The following is a 21534-nucleotide window of genomic DNA, read 5'->3' on the forward strand; positions in this document are numbered from 1 at the left end:
CGATGTCTATATAGAATATAGGTTAAATTTATCACTAGATATAGCTAGCTTAAAAGTTTACTGCTATAGCCAAATGAAAGCAACTTAACTTATTTAATATTTCTTATAAATGTGATCCTTCAAACTAATAAGTTTATTTTGTTACAGAATATATATACTTTCGTAATTTATATTTTATAAACAAATCTATAGATTTATTAATAGACGCGAAGCTTAAAAGGTTATTATGTTTATAATTCATAATGCAATTGATTAATAAATTTGACGTTAAGCGCTGGAGTGAATCAAAATTATTACTAACTATTTATTGTTAAAATTTTTAATTTGCAAAAAAAAAACATAATGTTTTATTTATTAACAGCTATTAGTTTATAGAATATTACTTGTTGCAAAACGCAATTTAACATTTAGAATTTTATAGTCATGAAATATAAAATTATTTTATTGTAGATAGTTTATAACTAATTTACAATAAGTTTTTTATTATTACCGAGCTTTGGTTATTTATTTTACACATAAAATTATAAAAAATTTATAAAAAAATACACATTAATTTGTGTGAAATGCGCTTATTCTGTTATCCGTCTATGTACATATATAATATTTAATAAATTTAATGCGATGCAAAGATCGTTCTAAATATTTTAATTATATTTTTTATTTTTTAAAAAAGATATTTACATTACATTACATTATATTTCGGAACATCTTCAATGTACAATAAGTTAAAAAAAGATACTTTTTTATTTTCATTATTATAAATTTATTTGTTAAAAAACGAAATAACCCCGGTAATAATCAAAAAGTTTATTATAAATAGTTTATTATTTTATATGCTGAACGTTCATCACACATCCGTACTTTATGTTATCATTAAGCCAAGAATACTATATACATATAAATCAGTACAGTTTAGTGTACTGAAGATAATTTAGTGTATTAATGTTTTTTAAAACATTTCATTAAAAAGAAGAGACATTCTAAGCCTCAAAATAACCCTCAGCAAAGTCTTTGAAAAGCGCAACCATATGCTTGTTGAACATATAGCGCTTTACAAAGGTTGAACAAACTTTAGCTAATGACCTTATTATTTTTAATATTTCTTCTATATAAACTACTTGATTTTTATGATTTGTTTCTAAATATTTTTTTGCTACAAAATAGAAAAGATACACGATTATCTTGTTTCACGCACTCTAATATTAGTTTATATTATTAATCTCTTGTTTTGTTTTAATAATCCGAGAATCATTGCTTTCAAGCACATTTGATCAATGCTAATGATACTATTAACTTTATTGACTCATCCATTGAAACAGCCGCTAAAATGGGTTCCTATTAAGGAATTAACTGGGCTTTTACTGATGAGTGCTTTTATGGATGACTTGCTAAACTGCGATATATTTTTAAATGACATTATAGGTATATTTACTATGAAAAACATTGAAGCCGCGCATAACTACCAGAATTAACACAGCTGCGGTTTATTTTAGTTTCTTTAGTGCTGGAATCTAAAAAACATCTATTGTTAAAAATAGTTTGAAAGCCCTATCCGTCATATGCTGTTTAACTCCCTCAATTTTTAAGTCTTGACGGATTTCACTGTGTCATACATACTCTGTAGTTTTCAAACATCTACTGATAAAATTTTTTTATAAAATATATACCTGATATATGTTAGTTCAATATACAAAAACAATGACAAAAAGTAATGGATAAATGACTTTCTAAAAGTGTTTAGATATAGTTTTGTTTCTTGGAGAATATATGTTTTTTCGAACTTTATTTAATTTTGTATATTTCTTATTAACTTTCACTCCATGTAACTAATTTGAAGGAAATTAAAAATATCCTTTTTAAGAAATATTGTGGTTAACCTTTAATGGTTAAATAATACATAAATTATCTTATTTTCTCGCAATATGCTTATCAGTATAATTAAACTTGTCATATTTGAGAGTGATCTACTTCTTTATGAGTATAAAATGTAATATTATTTCATCTTTATGAAATTATGATCATCACGTATGTATGGCAATAAGGTGCTACAAGTTGTCCAGTAAAACATTTTCATTTTAAACACGTAAAATTTTTTCTTGACGGTACCTTATATGTCGAACTGATGAACTCTTAGAAACTGCTGTATGGAACGAAACGGAGATTTGCTGCAGATACAGATACAGATAAAATAGTAAGCATGTAATTTTGTATGATATAAGGTTAATATACTACACTTAACAGGCAACTAGTTGCATGAGTACGAGTACTTAAAATTCATTTGACACTAGATAAAAAAATATTGTACTACTTCATTACTTAATAAATAAAACATTATTTCCAATTGACAAAAAAACTGCAATATTTCAGACTTTTGTCAACACAGTAGACATTTAAGTGCAGTTAATAAGTTAATTAGTAATCATGGCGCGTACGTCCTCACAACTGAACTTCGCTTAAAAAAACTTTTTGCGGTTCGACAACAAAATAAATTACGTTTTATAACAAAAACTTTATAAAAAGAAAAATATGTCTATACTAATAGAATAAATAATATGAAGAAAAGAATTCATATTTAATAAAATTGTACTTTAATGTAGCATTCTTGAAGAGAATCTTATGCAGAGCCTATGGATCGGTTCATAATATAAGTTTGTATACTAATGGCCTTTTCGATTGGTAAATCCGGATTCAATCTAGATTTATTTTAGATCTGTCAAATTTTGTTGCCCAGTCGAACATTTTTAGAGTAATCTAACATTTTTGTAGTAGGGTTAGTAGCCATTTATATTCTTCGAAATCACATTTTATTTCTGTTTATTTGTCAAATCATATAAAACAGCTGTTAATTTCTGTGTAATCTTGTTACTCTGACAAAATATCTAGAGTGTTATAAATTAATCTCGAGCGTCATACATTTTGCCCCAAATTTACCAATTGAAAATGCAAATTGCACTAAAAGCGCATTAAATTAAAATGAAGAATTTACCTCAGATTTACCAATCGAAAACGCCCTAAGTATAGAAAATCCAACAGTTTATGTTGTTTTCTTATTAATGATTTTTTTGGTTCAATAAAATCTGATTCTGTATTTTTTTAAGAAGTTCTAAGAATCGAAAATGTTAAGCAGCTTATAAAGAAATGAAGATGAAAAAAGAACTTGAGAATCGAGATAATTGCACTCTTTTAAAGCTACTGCAATATGTACTTCATCAGAAAAATGTGATGGATCTCAAACTATACTTATGTAATATCATCTGAACAACATATTATCGTAATTCAATGGAACGTTTGTTAAAGTGGAGCACCGAAAATATCACAGATGGTGTTGAGTAGAAGCACTTTAGTTATTATTACTGTTAGGGGATCTGGTACTGCGACCGTCAGATCTATTGTGCCTCTGGGTTTAGAGTAGATCTCTAAGCTCTGTTGCGTTAATAAAAAGTAGTATAGAACTTGATTTACAGAGTGTTATTGCCTCTTCCGTAAGAATATACATTCCCATGAGCCTACTCCGTATGTGCATTAGTGCAGGGCATTATAACAGCACATGTGTGGCCTACTCCTCATTGTCTTCACAGAATCCGAAGTTTGCATCTGTAAGTATACTCAGTTTTGTAAGGTAGTGTTTTAGTCTACAGTGCCCTGTTAGGATTCCTGTTATGATTCTAAGTTTTTCTTTTGAAAGGTTTATACAATCCTGGTATCTCTTATTGTTATAGGTATCAATAAATGATTTGCATTGCTTTAGTTACTAACTCATGGTCTATTAAACGAAGAAGAAGTGGAGAAATATACTCTCAATAATATTGTATTTTCAATAGTAAGTACTCCTTTGAATCCAACACTGAGTTGTTCAAATTAAAGAACTATTTGATTGCCTCTGGTAGATATGCGGAACTTCAAAGCATTCTGTTATGAATGGCAAATGTCTAACTTTATTAGTACATTAAACAATGCATCGTGATTCATAAATGCATTCACCCACATAGGAGAGTGTAAGTGATTGAGGTCACTTAATTGAGGAACGTAAAACATAACAAGAGATGTTAGATTTGTCTAACAATTTTTTAATTTAATCATTTTTATACGCCCTTATTCTAAATTGAGATAGTTTTTTGTCAGATATTTGGAATATTTGATATATAAAGTTATTAAATTATCACAAAGTTGAGGTATGATTTCAAGGCAAGATCACATTTTAATAGTAAAGACACAAAGTTCGACGCTATGATTGCAAATCTATATATACTATTTGTATGTCTTCAACACACAAATAGTTTTAAATTAATTTTTTAGATTTTAGTAAAATTTTCATTTACCAAATGCAAAAACGGCATCATTAAGTCTTAACGTGAAAACGTGATAAAATGTGATTGACAATTGTTGTTTATCGCGTCATGTCTACTCGTATTTGCTTCTCATTAAGTTTATGCCTACCTACGGCGGCCGACGGTGCTACAGCCACTATCGATATCTAGCCAGTAGCTACCATATCAGCAGATTTTAAGTACTCGAGTGAATGCGATCGCAAACGTGTCGACGTCGAAAAAATGTCATTTAACACATTAAATAGATTTTTGCCATTCATTTATGGCGATTTAGAAAATATCATTTAATCATACTTCAATTTGACAGACCAACTATGCCCGATACGTCGTTTGCAAATTAAGATAAGTTTTTTGCTCATTACGTACAAAAAGGAAAACATTTAACAAATTGTTATAATTGATACATTTATATTAAATCAATAGGTTTCAATACTTGACTACCTTACAAGTAATGTAACTTGTCAATGCTCGTATAATAGAAACGATTTAAAAAGAATAAACTTAATGATAAAGTAATAGCTTTACTCTCATTCTTATTATTGGTGAAGTCTGATATTAAATTCTTGACTGAAGTTAGATATTTTAAACTGTATTGAATAGTTTAGCTCATTTAACTCTTATTGCCAGCATTATTTTTTGTTGTATTAATTAAAACATAAATAAATATAAACAGAGATCGACAAACAACTCAACAGGTCTTCAAGAAATAAGAGAACAAACTTTCCAGAACTGGCAACAACGGTGAAACTCTGATTAAGAGGAAGATAGACGGTAAAGTTGACTAGTGATTGAGAGATTGACTATTATGCCACACAGTTCCTATCTAGTCATAGATATTTTCGAAAATATGTATACAGAACACAAAAAGCAGAGCAGCCATACTGCAGATGCAGCAGCCATACTGTACATACTGCAAATCTGTTGAGGACAATGCTGAGCATACTTTCTTCAACTGCGAAAGATGGCATGGAGAAAGAATAAATTACAGAAAATTGAAATAAAATCACACAATTTTTCGGAAATGTGCTAAGGGGAAAAAAAAGTTCTGGACGCAAACTAAACTAAAACGAAGAGTAATCTGATGACTTTCCAATTCGGATCAGGAGTGCGAGTCTGGACGCAGGTTTTACAAGAAGCCTATTGCATGGATGACCAACTTACAAGGGATTCAAGGGATGCGAAATCGTTCCCGGGAGAGTGGGTATTTTAGTTCGTATACTACAAAGTAGGAGTCGGACACACCGTTCCGGCGTCGCTTGGTTTGACGGTGCATAAAGCATTCCACCTCCTCACCACAGAAAAAGAAAATAAAAGTTATTTGTCATGTAATTCATTCAATTTAAAACATGATTATCTTTAAAATTGACTTTTATAAAAAGAAGCTTCTGCAATCTTCCCTATCATCCAGTCTATATTTAACAATACGATTATGGTAATTACTAAAAAGTATTTTTTTGTTGATTCTACACTGTGCGACTTTATTGTGGTTCTTTGCTGAAAGATGCTCTCATTTCATTTTCGGGTAAAATTAATTAAAAAAGTAAATTCGGTGGCAAAATGTAAACAATGTGTAAAGAAGGTAACATTTTAAAATTGTTTAAAAATTAATTCAATTGTTTACAAAAAATAAAAAAGAATTTAATCTCATTGCTGAACAATTTATGTAATGTTTGCCCTGCAGTTTAGTTACTTAATAAAGGCAATTAATGGCGTTAATAGCTTATGTAAATATTAATATAATGAGACAGATTATTATGGATAAATAAATATTTACCTTAAAAACATCTGGCTCATTTAATACTACTTTTTTTTGTAAATATTAATATAAAACATTATTGTACATCTCTTTCTTGATATAAATAATTCGGGAATATTAAATTATTTTCCCCAGACACAAAGAAGCAGTAAATATTATTCTAATAAATAAATGTTCATTCCTTAATTAAAGAATAATTAAAAACAAAAACATATTTCGTTATGTGATGTTAAGAAAAACTAAAAAATAAGTGAACATTTTTGTTTTAATCGCTTTATCCTGCCTGACAGATTTTCATTGATACGAATAATTTCTGGTCAAGACGGACGCCTCCAAAAGTTGTTTTGATCGGAGGCTTGAAGCACATGTCAAAATACACAATTTCTTCCTGTAAATAAGATTTTATTTTATTTTGTATACTTTGCAAAAAAGTTCATGTACATTGAATAACGACAGCGGGTCTAGACTGGTTTTCTCTTAACAACTTTAATTGGTTATTTATAGTCCAATAAATCAGCTACCAAAAGTGTTACCATTATTTAAATATTTAAATACAAATTAACTGCTTTGCACATAAATCAGATATTTAATGTTGCTTGGATTTTGAAATGCAGTACGACACATTTGCTTAATATCTACAGTATTTAAATTTTTGGTTATATGGACCATTCACCTAAAGGCTTTTCGCTTAGACGACTGTCTAATTGTTGACAACAGACCTCGAAATAGTTGCTGCTGCTGCTGCTGCTGTATGCAAAAAGGAGTGCGATAAATATTCATAAATTTGATACTGGCAGGTAAAATAAATTATTGCTCAAACGTTAGAAAATCTTACTAAGCCAAAGACAATATAGGCTATGTGAATTTATTCAAAAATGCATATAATCTTTGACGTACTAAACTAGTAAATACAGCTTAGCGAAAACATCTCTTTTTGACGTTGTATATATTATCTAAAATATGCAGCTTTGATCCTTTGATTGCCCGCAAGGTTAATCTATCAAATGCTTTTGTTGCATTTGGTAACCTAGTCCCTTCTGTAAATAACGTTGCTTCAACAAGATCTGATTATACAAACTCAATGCAATAACGAAAAGTACTTATCTATCGAAAATAATTATAAATTTTTTGCAAACAACAGATGCTTAGAGTATCTTTCATATGATCAGTTGCTAATTAAAGTATAAATAGCGTTAAATGTATAAACAATAATTATCAATTTAAGAATGTTATGCAACAAAAAAAAATATATATAAAAAATTCATGAAACTATAAATTTCCATATTTTTAACTATTGAATGGACTTTTAATTTTATCTGAAAATTAAATAGCTTCAAGCGTGACGTATCAAATTCGCGCCAGGTTACTTTTGGAGTTACCTTTGCACTTGGCATAGAATGGAAACGTAAATACGTTGAATGTGTCAAAAAAAAAATTTAGTTGGGGGACCAAATATTATCTATTCGTAAATATATAAATATTTGACAAAAATGTGGGTCGAAGTTTGATAAATTTTAATAGTAAAAGTTAGTGCTCTAACTTATAATAATTTCTCTAAACAAGCATTTTAAGCTAGAGACGGTGGCTTACACAGCGGAGGGAATTCAAAATGCATGGATTAGGGTGAGCCATTCTTCCCTTTTATAAGTCTCTTATTGCTTATACTAAATATTTCTTCTACCTACAGTTATGGATGGATCATCGCTTTTGCAACAATATATTTCCAAACGTTTCTATTAATTACTTACTGTTAATACACATTCCTATTGATTTATATAAATTTTTTTTTCAATACCATCTTTCTCTTCCTTTCTTTTCCAAATGGATGTGGATATATGCTTGTATTTTATAAAATGAGTAGATTAAAATATTGCCTCTATTTCGGCAATACTTGAAACAACTGTATGGTTTGCCAACAATTTAATTATTTAAAATAATATAAAAGAAATTTTTGTTGTTGTAGTTCATTACTTTTAGAAACCACTCTATTTTGTAAGTGTCCACAAATTTTCAACAATTATTTCTCTTTTAAAAACTAAAGACCCAGCTGAGTGTTAAAATGACTTCTATGAGCGATCTATACTCGGTATATTATATTATTATACCATATGTTAATACCAAATTTTGATAATCCGTGATCATAAGTCGATCATAATCCGTGATCGACCGGATCATAAGCTTGTTTTATGAAATATGTATTTCAAGTCCATAAAAAGTCATTATTAACAGATATGCATATTTGTGCTATAAGACGCTATAAGAGCACTAAAACTTTATAGCCCAATATTCACGTAAATGGAAAATCAAAATAAACATTAAGAAAACAAAAGCTTTATACATCACACGTAGCCGGAAGCAAAACTCACTTAAACTGAAATTCGGCGACATCGAGACTCTTCACGGTTTCATTGTATATCAGAACAAGAGATATTTATAAAGGTAATATAAGAATAACTAGCTTATAGATACAGTGGGACATTGAAATAAATGCATCTATATAGCATAGAGTAAAAGTGCCAGTTTACATCAACTCAACTAACTTCCACATTGCTTTATAAACTATAGTTCGAATGTCATTCATCCCATACCTATGAAACATCAGTATAAAAACCAATGCAAAAACCGTGTCACCCGTTAGATCTAAATACAATACAGATGTTTTTTAATTTTTTGAAAAAAAAAAAATATTTACCATATAATCTGAACAAACTGTTTCATGGACTTAAGAAAAAAAAGGAAGTAGAGTCCCTTTAAATAAAATAAAATTCACTAACTACGACTCTGGTCAATTATAAACATTTATATGTCTTTTATATAAGATAAAATATATAACACAATTTTTTATTATTTTTTTCTTATTCTGGAACGTTTAAAGTGCTGCATATCTACCCACATTGGCATGTCACTACGCTGCAAAAACGTCAACATATGTACGACTGTTTAGTGGTTGTCTGCCACGATAGAAGTAACATATGCGAAAATTGTGGGTGGGTCTCTGCGGTGTAAAAATTTAGCATGCCTCCAATGCTGATTATTTATTAACTTTGCATAAATTAGAATTATTTAAGTCTGATTATTTTTTTTTTTTGTTAATGAATATGCCGAAATAAGTGAACTGTGAGTACAAATGTACAGGGGCGTTGGTAATCTTATCTAAAAATCGGTAATTGAGCTCAAACTAAAATTAATAATTAATGTCATTCCGACTAGTTTTTTCCATTACTCAACTATCTACGTCATTCATGTGGCGATTTACAAATATGCACCGATGTAATTACAGTTTTCCATTGATTAATGTAAATATGTGAAACTAATAATTATTTTAAATAATTATTACATATTACAAATCAATAAAGTACTCTATATACAAATTAAAAATACGGAAAAAATTATTTAAAGTCTTAATTCACTCTGAAGCGAATGTTTAACTAAAAGCTTTATTTTTTTTAAATTTAATGATTTAATAGTTATTTGCATCTTGTAATTCAATTATAAATAAAAAATCTTGAATTTAGTTCCTAAAGGAAACATACATTTTTAATAACTATAACTTTGGAACTGTTCGCAATTTTTAAATGTAAGAAAATGCGTTCATGAAACCGACAGACTATAATTAGTATAAGAGATAAAAATTTCCAAATGATAGTTATGAGGTTAAAAGCAATTAACACCTTTAGCAAAGCTTATAGTGCTATTCAGTGGAAGTTCCTGAAGTATGTCAAGATTCTCGAAAAAGATAGCCTCTAAACAAATGTGCTGGACAGAAGCAAAGCAGGTGGTAGGCACTATCATCATCCTCATCACAACTGCGGCAGGTATGTTTGAAAGGGAGATTTACTCTCCTAGCATGGAGACTATGACCTGTAAGTAAACATACTACGAGACTGATATCTCTACGGGGCATCTCAATAAGAGAGTTTGATATTATATTATTAGAACGTGGCTAAATTGGATACAGATGCCTGTTTTCACTGCAGGCAATGTTTTTACTGCTACGCATTTCTGAATACTATATTAAAAGATTTCTTTTTTCTTTGGATTGGCGATCACTAGGACTTTCTCGGTAATTGCAAGATAAATGAGCTAGGTAGACTGTCTGAGGGACACCTAAGCATTTGGTCTGGGTATATCGCTACTATTATGGAAACAGTCGTTGAAATTTTTTTGTAATAAGCAATCTGATACGAAATGGAAAGATTTAATGATATACCATATGTAGAATATAGGTATGCAATATCAAATCGTTGTTGAAATATTTCTGAATTTTACAATTTAATACAAGATGGGAAGATTGAATGTAGATGACATATGTACGTTAGATCACCCGTATTAAATAAGAAAATATGTAGCAAACTCATTTTGGTGTATTATATCTTATCTTATATCAGACTTGTATTGAGTTAGTTGATGGAAAGTAGTCAGTTAAATAACCGTACTGGAAGATTTAATCTTTTGAAAATGCTTCACATTTGTTTTAAATCTGTCTAATGTATGTGCAACGTAGATTGAATATGCTAACAACTTAATTTTTATTTAAAATATCCCAGATAGTTACTCAAAAGTCATTCAGATTTTGTTAAAGGTTCCAGCCTTTGTTCTGCGCCTTTGGAACTTTAGACACAATAAACATAATAAACCTATATTGATCACTAAGACCACCGTTATAATATAATTAAAGCTCCCAACTAAATGATTAGGTTTCAATAGAGGAACATGGAAGCTTGTGATCGAGTTTTCTAATATTTAATCCAGTTGTTATACTAAATAATGATGAGTAAGGAAAACAAAAATAATTGCCAAGTTATAATTAGAATAAAATGTTGATAAAATATTAATATTGTATATATACAAAGGCAACTTACTATATAATGTATAAAGAAATTGCAGTCATGTCATCAGATGATGAATATTTTCTCTATTCTGTTGATATACGTTTACCCACACTGCTCTTTGATTCCAATTTGTATCAAGTATCATAAATATTTTGATAACAATAACCGTTTGTTTATATTACGAATAAAACCATTTGTTATTTCACTTTTGTATTGAACCACATTTTTCATAATCAGTAATGTATTTTTCATTTATCTCTATGACTTCGGTATAATAAGTTTTTTATAACTTTCTCACACCCACAACAATATCAAATCACTATTGTTTTATAATTTTTTTTTGTACGTTCAAAAAATAATTATTATTGACTATTTTTTATTAACGTAATGTATTGTGCTATGAGGACTGTTTAGGCTCTTCAAAAATTAAAATAAACATTAAGAATTTCAAATTCAAAAATAAAATTACCTTCAATTATAAATGCGAAAAACGTTTTTCTGCACTTTATTTGTTTTATTCATTGTCAATGTGATAATTTTATAATGTTACGCTTAAAATAACAATTTTAACGCTGGTAAAAATGTAGTCAGTAAGTAACTTCTACAATGGAGGGTTTAGTTGGGAAACTATATATAAAGACTGCAACAGACGATTTGTTATAAGTTCTATTATACCAAATGACTTAGACAAGGGTCAATCACACTTTTGAGAGAAAATAATTTTGCTATGACGTTATCTTTTGGTTTATAATTATATTATCATGAAATAATTTTTAAATGAGCTATTATTATTTTCTGAGTAATTAACAACCGGATATCATTCATAAAAATTTTTAGCAACTTTAAAAAATTTTATTTGAGTCATTAATGTGAACAATTTTAAAGTTACTATATTTAATGTCTAAAATATCCTTACAATTAGTTGAACTATAAATTCTTTAGCAGTTGTATTGATGAAATTAAAAAATTAAATATATTTATTAATTAGTTATTACTTTTCTGTATAAACACAGTCGGTGAAATTATAATTAATTGAATATAGTTTCATATTGAAAAAAATTATATTAATCACAAAAATTAGGTTGATTTTTGGAAATCCATGCAGATGTTTTGAATATTAGTAAATATTCATGATCAGTAGTCTTTGATGTTATTTGAAGATTAAATCGTAGACTGCAAACGTTAGGACACAAAGAAAAATAAATAAAACATTTTTACAAAGATTTATTTAAAAATCTTATATTATTAATTTTTTCAAAAACTATATTCAATTTATTTATTTAAGTTTCAAGGTACCAATTATTAATCCCTAATATTGTTGTTTGTCTTTTGAGTTATATAATAACTATTTTGTTAATAATTAAAAAAGGGCCTTAACTGCCGGTGCTTCAGGCTTTATGCCAATACTATATTAAATGCATTTTCTAATTGTAGGATATGTAACAATGTATATTAGTTTAATTCATTAATAATTAATTTTGTATTAAAGTATATATCCTTAAATATTTATTTCTATTGTTCACAGCTGAAAAATTTGAAAATTTCGCGTGCAAAGTGAGTACAGAAATACAGATGATTTATGCTTAGTAGTTAATAACACTAAATAGTTGTATTTAGTGTTTAGTTGTATTTAGTAACACTAAATAGTTTAGTTGTATTCTTTCATCCTATAACATTGTAGGTATATATAAAATTTTCACAAATGACAAAAAGATTTATTGCTAAATTATTTGGATTATATATTTCAAAATTTATATTACACAGATAACATTTATTGATAAATTAATTTAACGAAAGCGGCGGAAATATCAATTTGCAAAAGTTTAAAAAAAAACACGTCCGTACTCAAGCCAAGCACAATAATAACTCCACCACTATTCACAGTGCCCAAAGCAGCAACAACTTTTCTGTAATTACTGGTGAACTCTACACACAAGCAATCATTATAACAACAATATATATATAACAACAACAACAACATTAACAAAATAAAATGCATAAACTACAGAAACAATTACAAATATTACTTACTACAACTTATTTGCAAATATGTTATATAATTCAATTTTAATAATAAATAGAAATCCACCACAAATTGATAAACAAAATTGATAGCTGTTGGTTGGCGAATTAACAAATTAAATATAGTTACAGGCACTTCTAAATGATTAAGAATAATTTTAAATAATTTTGTTTAATTTTAAAGACTAGGAAAAAATTATTATTAATTAAAAAAATATAACATCAACCATTGAAAGTTTTATTAATTTGTCTTGTCTTGGAATTCTATTATATTTATTTGTGTAAATATAAAATTAAAAAATAAAACAATTAAGTCGTTCAAGATGTAGTTAAACTGTTTAAGAATTAGGTATTTTATATATTTCTAGTAAAACTATGAACAGTAACTATAGAAGTTTTAAATAATATACATATAATATAAATAAATCATATCAGAAATAAATTTTTGAAGTGATTACTTTGAGCCCTTGATAATTTAATCTCACTAATACAGATTCAAAACAATGAGTTTTATAAATTTAATTATTTTTATAAATGAATAAATAATTTTTTACAATAACTATAAAGTTAAATATAATTGTCAATGTATATATTTCAATGGTATTGCATACAATATATCAAGAGGTTACGCTAACGCCGGATATATTACAGTCGTTATATTACATTCTATTAGTAACAAAATTTGTCGCCTGGAATAACATAGGTAAAAGAGAGCTAAATAGTGGTGAGTTCGAAATTTCAACTTTATTCTTCTGGCCTAGGCAAGAATCAGCAATATTTTTCTTGAAGTACAGAAATATTAATGATATACTAATATTAATATAAAAGCATAATAGAAATATGTGTTTACACTTAAAACTATCGAACGTTATTAGTACGTATTGTTATAAAAACTAACACTTCTTCTTGAACGATTGTGAAGTTAAATACTATAATAAGGATATTCACAAAAGTTTTTAAATTTGAGTATGTAAATTTGCGCTCATTTCCGTATGAGACATTTATGAGATTTCATGATTTCTCAGACTAAACATACTGTAAGTCTATCTATGAATGAACTATTGTAAGTCATATATTGCAAAACACCATATTAGTTTAATGAATACTAAGCAAAATAATTAAAAGTGGTACTTATAAATAAATTTATCATTTCTCAACTAATATAAATAAAATTTAATAAATTATTGAACAAAGAATTTATTAAAATATTTTGTAAGCAAGTACGATAATAAATTATTTTTATTTCTAATTATTATATTATTCTTATTTTTATGGAATAAAATAATTGATGTATATTAAACATGTTGAAATATGCAACACTCCTCAATATTATAGAAGTATGTATATATTCATGTTCCTATATACTTAAACTAATATTTGTCATACACCAAACATTGGAAAAAACAACATTGAATTTCAATAAGCGTATTGCGGCGAATTCGTTTTGACGTACAATTGACGTACTCTCGTCGTTTACAAGTCATTGTATGAAACAGACGCGAATAGGGTAGTTGTGAGCAGTGTTTTGTTGTTTCATTGATATAAATATTGTATTTGCCTTTTAAAAAACAAAGTATGTAAAATTGCAAGTGCTGATAAGTTAAAAATTTCGGTGAAGATATTGTAATAAACTCAACTTATCGCACAGACATGTCTTTAACTGTAGTCAAATACCGTAAAAATTCTTTAGGACAAGCCGTTCCTCTTAATGAGCCGGTGGCAATTAAAAGCAATAAAGTACAATTTCAGCAAAAACTACGAACTGAGGTAAATACAAAATAAAAGAAATATTGGATTTATATTGAATAATAGTTTGGTTTATTACCAGACTTTTGTGTTCAGTGCGTTTGAGTATGTGTACAACTACTCAAGGTTGATATTTTATAATAAATATTGTTTATTTTATCAAAAAGTAAATAGTTTTAATATTGTTTGTAAACATACATTCTATTATTAATTTCTATTATTTGATTGTGACGAAAGTGTGTATATGACTTTTTTGTGGTTACAAATAAAAATCACTAAATATTTTTTTTATGTCATTTTTAACTGTTAGGTGGCAACGTTATTTGTTTGACTCAATACACGCGACGAATATTGTTTGACATAATATATTGAAAATGGTAAACATATATTTTATAACAAAATAATTAAATAATTATACAAATTTTTGTCCCAAGATGAATATGAACTATAATATAGTAAATATATATTACTTTCGGTGTCAAAATTTAAATACTCAAGTCAGAAAGCAAATTTGTACATGAAAACACAACTCAAACAATATAGTAAATTCGGTTATTGAACTTGTTAATTTTTTTCATGTAATCAAACCATTTATAATAAAAATAAATTTATTTCAGAGTGCAGTTAAAATTGGAGTAAGTCCTTCTTTGGTTATTAACAAACTGACTCCCAATGTGAAGACTGCAGTAAAGCGTAACAACTCATACGGTACACAATAAAAAAACAATATATATAGTTAATAAAATCAATTAAAATTTTATTTGTTATAGAAACAGAGCCAAACGAAAAAGTGAAAAAGTATTCACTGCAAACAATTGCTAGTACTGGCGGCCCAACAACTAGTTTGCAATGGCAACAGACTATAGGCGGTAGCACACCAACTTCTTTAAAGAAATCGATTGGTGCTGCAATAAGTTCTCTGCCACCAAATACTATTATACAAGCCACAGCAGGAAGCAGTAAAAGTGAGAGTAGCAATAAATCAGCAAGTAACGTTTTACAATCAAATGGCGTTACTACGTTCCATGCAAATGGTCCACGACCAACAGTACTAATTCGTCGTGAATTACCCAAACGTACAATACGCAGCGTAACTTTGGAAATAATAGAGAAGAATCCACTTACTCATATTGGCGTTTCTGCTGATCGCCTAGATTTATTGAAAAATGTTATTTGTGTGACTGCAAATGTCTCTTTCATAGATTGTTACATAACGCTAAAGAAGTTACGTCAAAATGAAGAATGTAGCCTACTTGCTGAATATTTTGAAATGACAGAAACTGAAATACAACAAACGTTCGCACTTAATATTACACGTTTAGCTCGGTTCATGCGATTTTTAGTGGTGTACCCAAATAGTAAAAAATACTATGACAGACATAAGAATTTACCTTTTCAATTCCGTTCGGATTTGTCGCATGTGCAATCGTTGATTGATTTAGTCGAAACTGAAATAGATTGCCCAGAACTCTTAAGCTGTAATAGCTACAAATACATACTAAGTATTTCACCAAATGGTAAGTGAATAAATTTAGTATCATTTTGTCGAGTATATTTGTATATCTTTTTTAGGTCTCATCTGTTATGTATCTGACGCATTTGTGGGCAATTTCGATGATTTAACAATTTTTAAAAGTTCTACTTTTCATAGCTGTATACCGAAGTATTTATCCCTTGTCGCAGTACCAGGTAAAGGTTTTCGAAACAGACACAAATCAAGGAAAGTTAATGCTTCTGAAGGTAAAGATACAGATTCGAATACAGATTCGGCTGAAGAGTCTGCAAATAATGACACTGACAACGAAGACGGACATAAATTGAGCCGTTTTGATGCTGCACGCATTGCTGCGAATTTAGTTTCCCATCAAACAATGAGTGTTGAAAATAATAACTTAGTATCATGCAAAGCAAGAGGTTATACCATACCAACAACACGCGTCAGTACGCCAGTTTGCAGAGAACAATTGCGATGTGTGCTTAATACTCTACGCGAATTTAAAATGTTGCAGCATCATGGAATTAAAGAACCTCTACTGTATCAATATATAAATGAATCACTTCTAGTTGCTGCGGCTTTAACAAATCTTCAAAGATGAAGCGCAATATATTTCATAATAATGTAACAACGTTCTGTTTAACAACGTTAAAAGTTTTAAAACATTTATTGTAAGTTTCTTATAAACAGTGACTAAATTTTTAAAATATGTTTTAAGTTTTTTTTATTTTATCTCTTATGTATGTATCATTTTTATTTAAAATAAATATTTTAGTCAAGCTTTACGAAGAGAAGTCATAAAAGAAAAACGGAATACAAATAACATACATAAAATATATTACTATTATTTTGATCATTTAAAATATATTACAATGTCATTTTTTTAGATTACAATAGATTCTATTTATTATTTTAATATGGCATTAGTATTACATATATGGAAAACATATTTAAACGTTGGAAAAATAATTTTATAGTAGCAGAATCCTTTTTTACCATGTAATTTTATTAAACAAAAAAAAAAAAATAAAATTTTTTCAAGAATTATGAGCTATTCATATATAATATTCAAAATTTAATGTTATAACAAACAAAAGCAAATATATACAAATAAGAGTTAAGCAATTAAATTAATATGATATTTAAAATTCGAAATTTAAATAAAATTTTAAATAATGATTTTTAAGCATATAGTTAAAAATGTATGTTTGTGACAAACTATCAACAGAGATAATTAAATCATATAGTTATTTAAACTAGTAAAAAGTTTTTGGTCCAAAACATGTTCGATTTCATGTGCCTAAAACTGCCTAATCTCTTCTGCATGACTTCTGTATGATTGTTTTTTTTCTGCAATGTATTTTGTTCATAAACTATCATTAAGATTTAAAAATATATAGATAGCTTTATTAGTTTTCAATAAAGAGAACTTAGTATTAAAAGTAAGGAATATTTCGCTTATTTGTGAACAATTTTAATTATATTATTAATTTCAAATACATGATGATTATGAAATCATTCTGATCGCAATTTCAAAAAGAATAATATCGAAAGATACTTAGTTCATTCTTCATATACGATTATAATGTCCTTTACAGTTTAGCAGCACATATCAAACATCTGTTATCAATTAAATTTTATAACTTGAGTTATTTTTAGCCATATTTTCATTGGAACGGAGAAAAAGTAGTATATATAAAATCTAATGATTTAAGATGTGTATCTGGAAATGTGTTAACTATGACTTATAATCAAAAAATATACTAAATGAATATTTTTATTAATATTTTAATATTGGTCTTACAAAATTTTGCTAATATGCTAAGATATTAATGCCCTTGAATTATAGACCTAGGCAGTTAGGAAATACGTTAGGAAAAATTAGTTAAATAGTTTAATGGCACACCATATAAGATTAAATTTGATTGAATACTGTAAAGTTAGATAAGTCAACAGAAGTAATAAATAAATTGTTCCAAATAGTTTAAAGAACATTTTAAGTATAATGATTATGTTATTGTTGTTGTAACTCGAGTGTTTTTATCGTTTCTGAAGACTTGTCAGATAAGTGAATAATACAATGGATAATACTTTCTAAACATTTCAAAAAGATGAATAGTATTTTTTCTTTAATAAAGACTTTATCTATCTTGAGATCTATCTAATAGCGCTTGCACTCAAAGAACTATTTACATTAGTGGAAAAGTGGAAAAAATATAGTGGATAGTTCAACAACGTGTAAAAATTAATATTAACTTGAATTAAACTATTAAAAAATAAATTAAGGAATTATATATATGTATAATAAAATAAAACCGATTATAAACATAGTTTAGTGTTTATAGAGATTCAATTGAGAGAAACACTATATTTCACAAGAAGCATAACTTCTAACTTAAGTTAAAAGTGGTTGCAAAAAGTAAAGGAGTTGTGATCTAGAATATAAATAAATAGATGTTGTCGAAAAAAGCAAGGTTTTAAGAAATTTGGCTCCATAGTGTTGGAGTAGAGTTGGAGTGTGATTTCGCTTTTGTACATGGTAAACCCAATGTTATAAATGATCATGCTTTCCTTATTCCTTTTTCAGTGTATGAAAATCTTACAGAGATTTCTCACACATATTGTCAATGTTTTTTTCATAACTATTAAAACAAAGCAGGCTTTAATTATTTAATAAATATTTCAAAAAGCAAATAAAAAATTTTAATATATGAATCAAATTTCAAATTTTTTATAAAGTCGTATTATCAACTTCAAAAAGTTCCCTGAAAAGGTAGTCGAAATTCGTGCAGTTCTTGAGATAGGTGAGTAAATATTAATTTGTAAAATATTTCTTATGATTTTTATCACAAAATATAAATGAAAGAAGTAAAATTATATTATAAAAAAAGTGGAAATGTCATGACGGAGTCAAGTCGTAATTTCGACGATTTTATCATATTTTCAAATATAAATTTTTAATCTTTGGTCATTTATTGTTTTGACCATTACGAACACCAGTCGTATTTTCCTTTTCTTTTTTTTCCTTTCTTTCATATTGGTTAGTGTCTTTTTAATTGGATTTTGATGCTACGTAAATTTATCGACATAGAAAAATGATATATGAATATTTTGAAATGTTTGGGATCTTAAGGAATTTATAGGTGCTTAAATTATTTTAATAATAATAATTTAATAAGGTTTAAAATAGATTACTTTTAATTTCATTTGTAATTTTATTTTTTCTGACAAGAAATTTCTTTCATCTTTCTGATGGTATTCTTACCGACCTTCGTTAGTATTGTTAACTGTTTTGCCAATCTGTCAGATCTGCTAGTATTTACTGTTATTCTTTAACGCAAATACCGATTGACCGATTGAATATCATGAAAACTTCTCGACATCATTAATTGATTTATATAATTATTACGGGATATATATAAAATAATAATGTGTTTTCAAATTCAAGTCGGCTTTGAAATAAAATTTTTTAAATTGAAAGCATTAAATATCATTTGATTATATTAGTTAAGTTTTATTTTATCCAGTTAAACATATAGGGTGGTATAAATGAATTATCAATAATTTTTACTTCTTGCAAAAAGGATTGATTGCCTGTTTTAAAAAGTTGATAAACAAATTTTTCACTTTCGGTAGTAATTTAAATAAATATGTATAATATAACTTTTATAATGGTGATATAATTTTGGACTTCCTTCACAGACATATTACGAAAACGCACTGACTATATTTTCTAAAAAACTTTGAAAGAATCAAGTCAGGTAAAGACATATGATTAAATAGCAAAATGAAATGTGTTAACCTTTAACCTTTAAGTAAGGTTCTATTACATCAGGTCTTAACTGCCAAAATATGTTGAGACTAAATGAATACAACGTTACACTGGAACAGATGTCCGAAGATTTGATATTGCAAGCACTTAAAGGTCAAACTCGTCTTATATTTGTTGTAATGACAATGCTTCTTATTGGTCTCATCATGTACTATATTGACTACAATAATTGTGATAAGTAGGTTGACCATAAATATGTTTATAAAAAGTTTAAATATAAGTTCATATATGTAGTGAAACGGATGATGGAGAGCCAGAGCAGCAAGAAGTAACTATAAATATCTACGCATCCGAAGCAAATTTGCAAAGCGTTGTAGTGAAGGCTGATGGTAAGTTCAAAATTTTCAAGTGAAGTAATCTTGTGCGCAGAAATGAGTGAAGTTACTCAAAGTTTATCGCATACAACTTATATATTATGTGCTATCCACTTTTATTAATATTGTATAATACCGATTTTAAAGGTGTTACAAAAAAAATCAATGGTTTTGCTATTCCTGCCAATATAAAAAATGACTCAACCAAGTTCGCTAGTGTTGGCACTCAGAAAAGCATAATTACAGCTCAGCTCGACCCAGAAATAGTTTCTCAATATGGTGAAAACTACACAAGTAAATATTTATAAAATAATTTAATGAAAAACAGATTTTAGTAAAACCGTTTTTAGCTTTAGATGCTTGCAAGTCTGCCCAAGAAAGTTGTTTCTTAAACCCTGTTGACAGTAAAACCCTAATTATGAAGCACTTAAGCAAGTCAAGTGAAACAAATCCAATTAAACCTGATATTTTAAATATGAGTAAGTTCAATATTTATTTTAACAATTAGTTTGCAAGAAAATATTTACACATTATTATTTGCAGTTGATTAGAGAAGGAACGAGAACTGTTGTCACCAAATATGTTAATGAATTTATTTATGCAATTTTAATTATATAAAAAGTTTATTCTTTAACAACAACAAAAAAGAAAACATTACACTCACTTACATATTACACATTCATACAAAAACATGACAATAGACCAGAAATATATTAATTAAATAAAGTAATAAGTTTATGTTTTTAATACATTAATACATTGTTTTTCTAAACCCTTATAAGAAGAAGATATTCTTGTTTAGAAACCGATAGCTGCGTCACTGTTTTTTTTCTTGTCTGAGTCAGATCACAGTTTCTTGTCACATCACTATATCATTAAATGAATACTATGCGTAAAAATAGGCTTTGTGATTAATGCTGGCTTTGGCGTACTATGGTGAATGGTTGGAATTACCTATAAAGATGAAAGAATGAAGATCATTAAATGAATACTTTGCGTAAAACTAGGCTTTGTGATTAATGCTGGCTTTGGCGTACTATGATGAATGTTTCGAAGTACCTATAAGGATGAAAGAATGAAGACACAGACACACAAGTCGATTGAATTCAGATTTGATTGCTTAATGGGTCACGTTAGGACTAAACTGCCTTGTAAGTGATAAGAAGCTATTTAGCATGTTGGATATAGTCGGATATAAGCTGGTTCTAA

At 27.8% G+C, this 21534-nt stretch overlaps 3 protein-coding genes across 6 annotated transcripts in view; 2 read left to right on the forward strand and 1 right to left on the reverse strand.

Annotated features, from left to right (window-relative positions):
• Positions 1 to 12760, reverse strand: part of LOC119673953 — a 32224-nt gene extending 19464 nt beyond the window's left edge. Inside the window, exons 1-2 of the mRNA XM_038085071.1 lie at positions 12677 to 12760; positions 10947 to 11333 (exon numbers count right to left, since the gene is read on the reverse strand). The gene's annotated coding sequence lies outside the window, so the exon portion shown is untranslated. The remainder of the gene's footprint in view (positions 1 to 10946; positions 11334 to 12676) is intronic.
• A 1653-nt stretch (positions 12761 to 14413) lies between these two features.
• Positions 14414 to 17185, forward strand: LOC119681427. Of its 2 annotated transcripts, none has more exons than XM_038094612.1 (4): positions 14414 to 14705; positions 15302 to 15392; positions 15455 to 16201; positions 16257 to 17185. In XM_038094612.1, the coding sequence occupies exons 1-4, from the start codon at positions 14589 to 14591 to the stop codon at positions 16778 to 16780; spliced, it is 1479 nt and encodes a 492-aa protein (XP_037950540.1). In that variant the 5' UTR covers positions 14414 to 14588; the 3' UTR covers positions 16781 to 17185. The 2 variants fall into 2 exon arrangements, with proteins under 2 accessions (XP_037950540.1, XP_037950541.1); XM_038094613.1 differs by lacking the exon at positions 14414 to 14705 and adding an exon at positions 14999 to 15061.
• A 1720-nt stretch (positions 17186 to 18905) lies between these two features.
• LOC119683125 lies at positions 18906 to 21027 on the forward strand. 3 transcript variants are annotated; one of them, XM_038096736.1, is made up of 7 exons: positions 18906 to 18983; positions 19882 to 19940; positions 19996 to 20189; positions 20246 to 20340; positions 20473 to 20619; positions 20676 to 20804; positions 20869 to 21027. In XM_038096736.1, the coding sequence occupies exons 3-7, from the start codon at positions 20032 to 20034 to the stop codon at positions 20874 to 20876; spliced, it is 537 nt and encodes a 178-aa protein (XP_037952664.1). In that variant the 5' UTR covers positions 18906 to 18983; positions 19882 to 19940; positions 19996 to 20031; the 3' UTR covers positions 20877 to 21027. The 3 variants fall into 3 exon arrangements, with proteins under 3 accessions (XP_037952664.1, XP_037952667.1, XP_037952665.1); XM_038096739.1 differs by having other exon boundaries at positions 20000 to 20189; XM_038096737.1 differs by lacking the exon at positions 18906 to 18983 and adding an exon at positions 19718 to 19811.
• Positions 21028 to 21534: the final 507 nt, after the last annotated feature.

This window comes from Teleopsis dalmanni, chromosome 2 (genome assembly GCF_002237135.1).
Source record: "Teleopsis dalmanni isolate 2A chromosome 2, ASM223713v2, whole genome shotgun sequence".
Taxonomy (NCBI): Eukaryota; Metazoa; Arthropoda; class Insecta; order Diptera; family Diopsidae; genus Teleopsis; species Teleopsis dalmanni.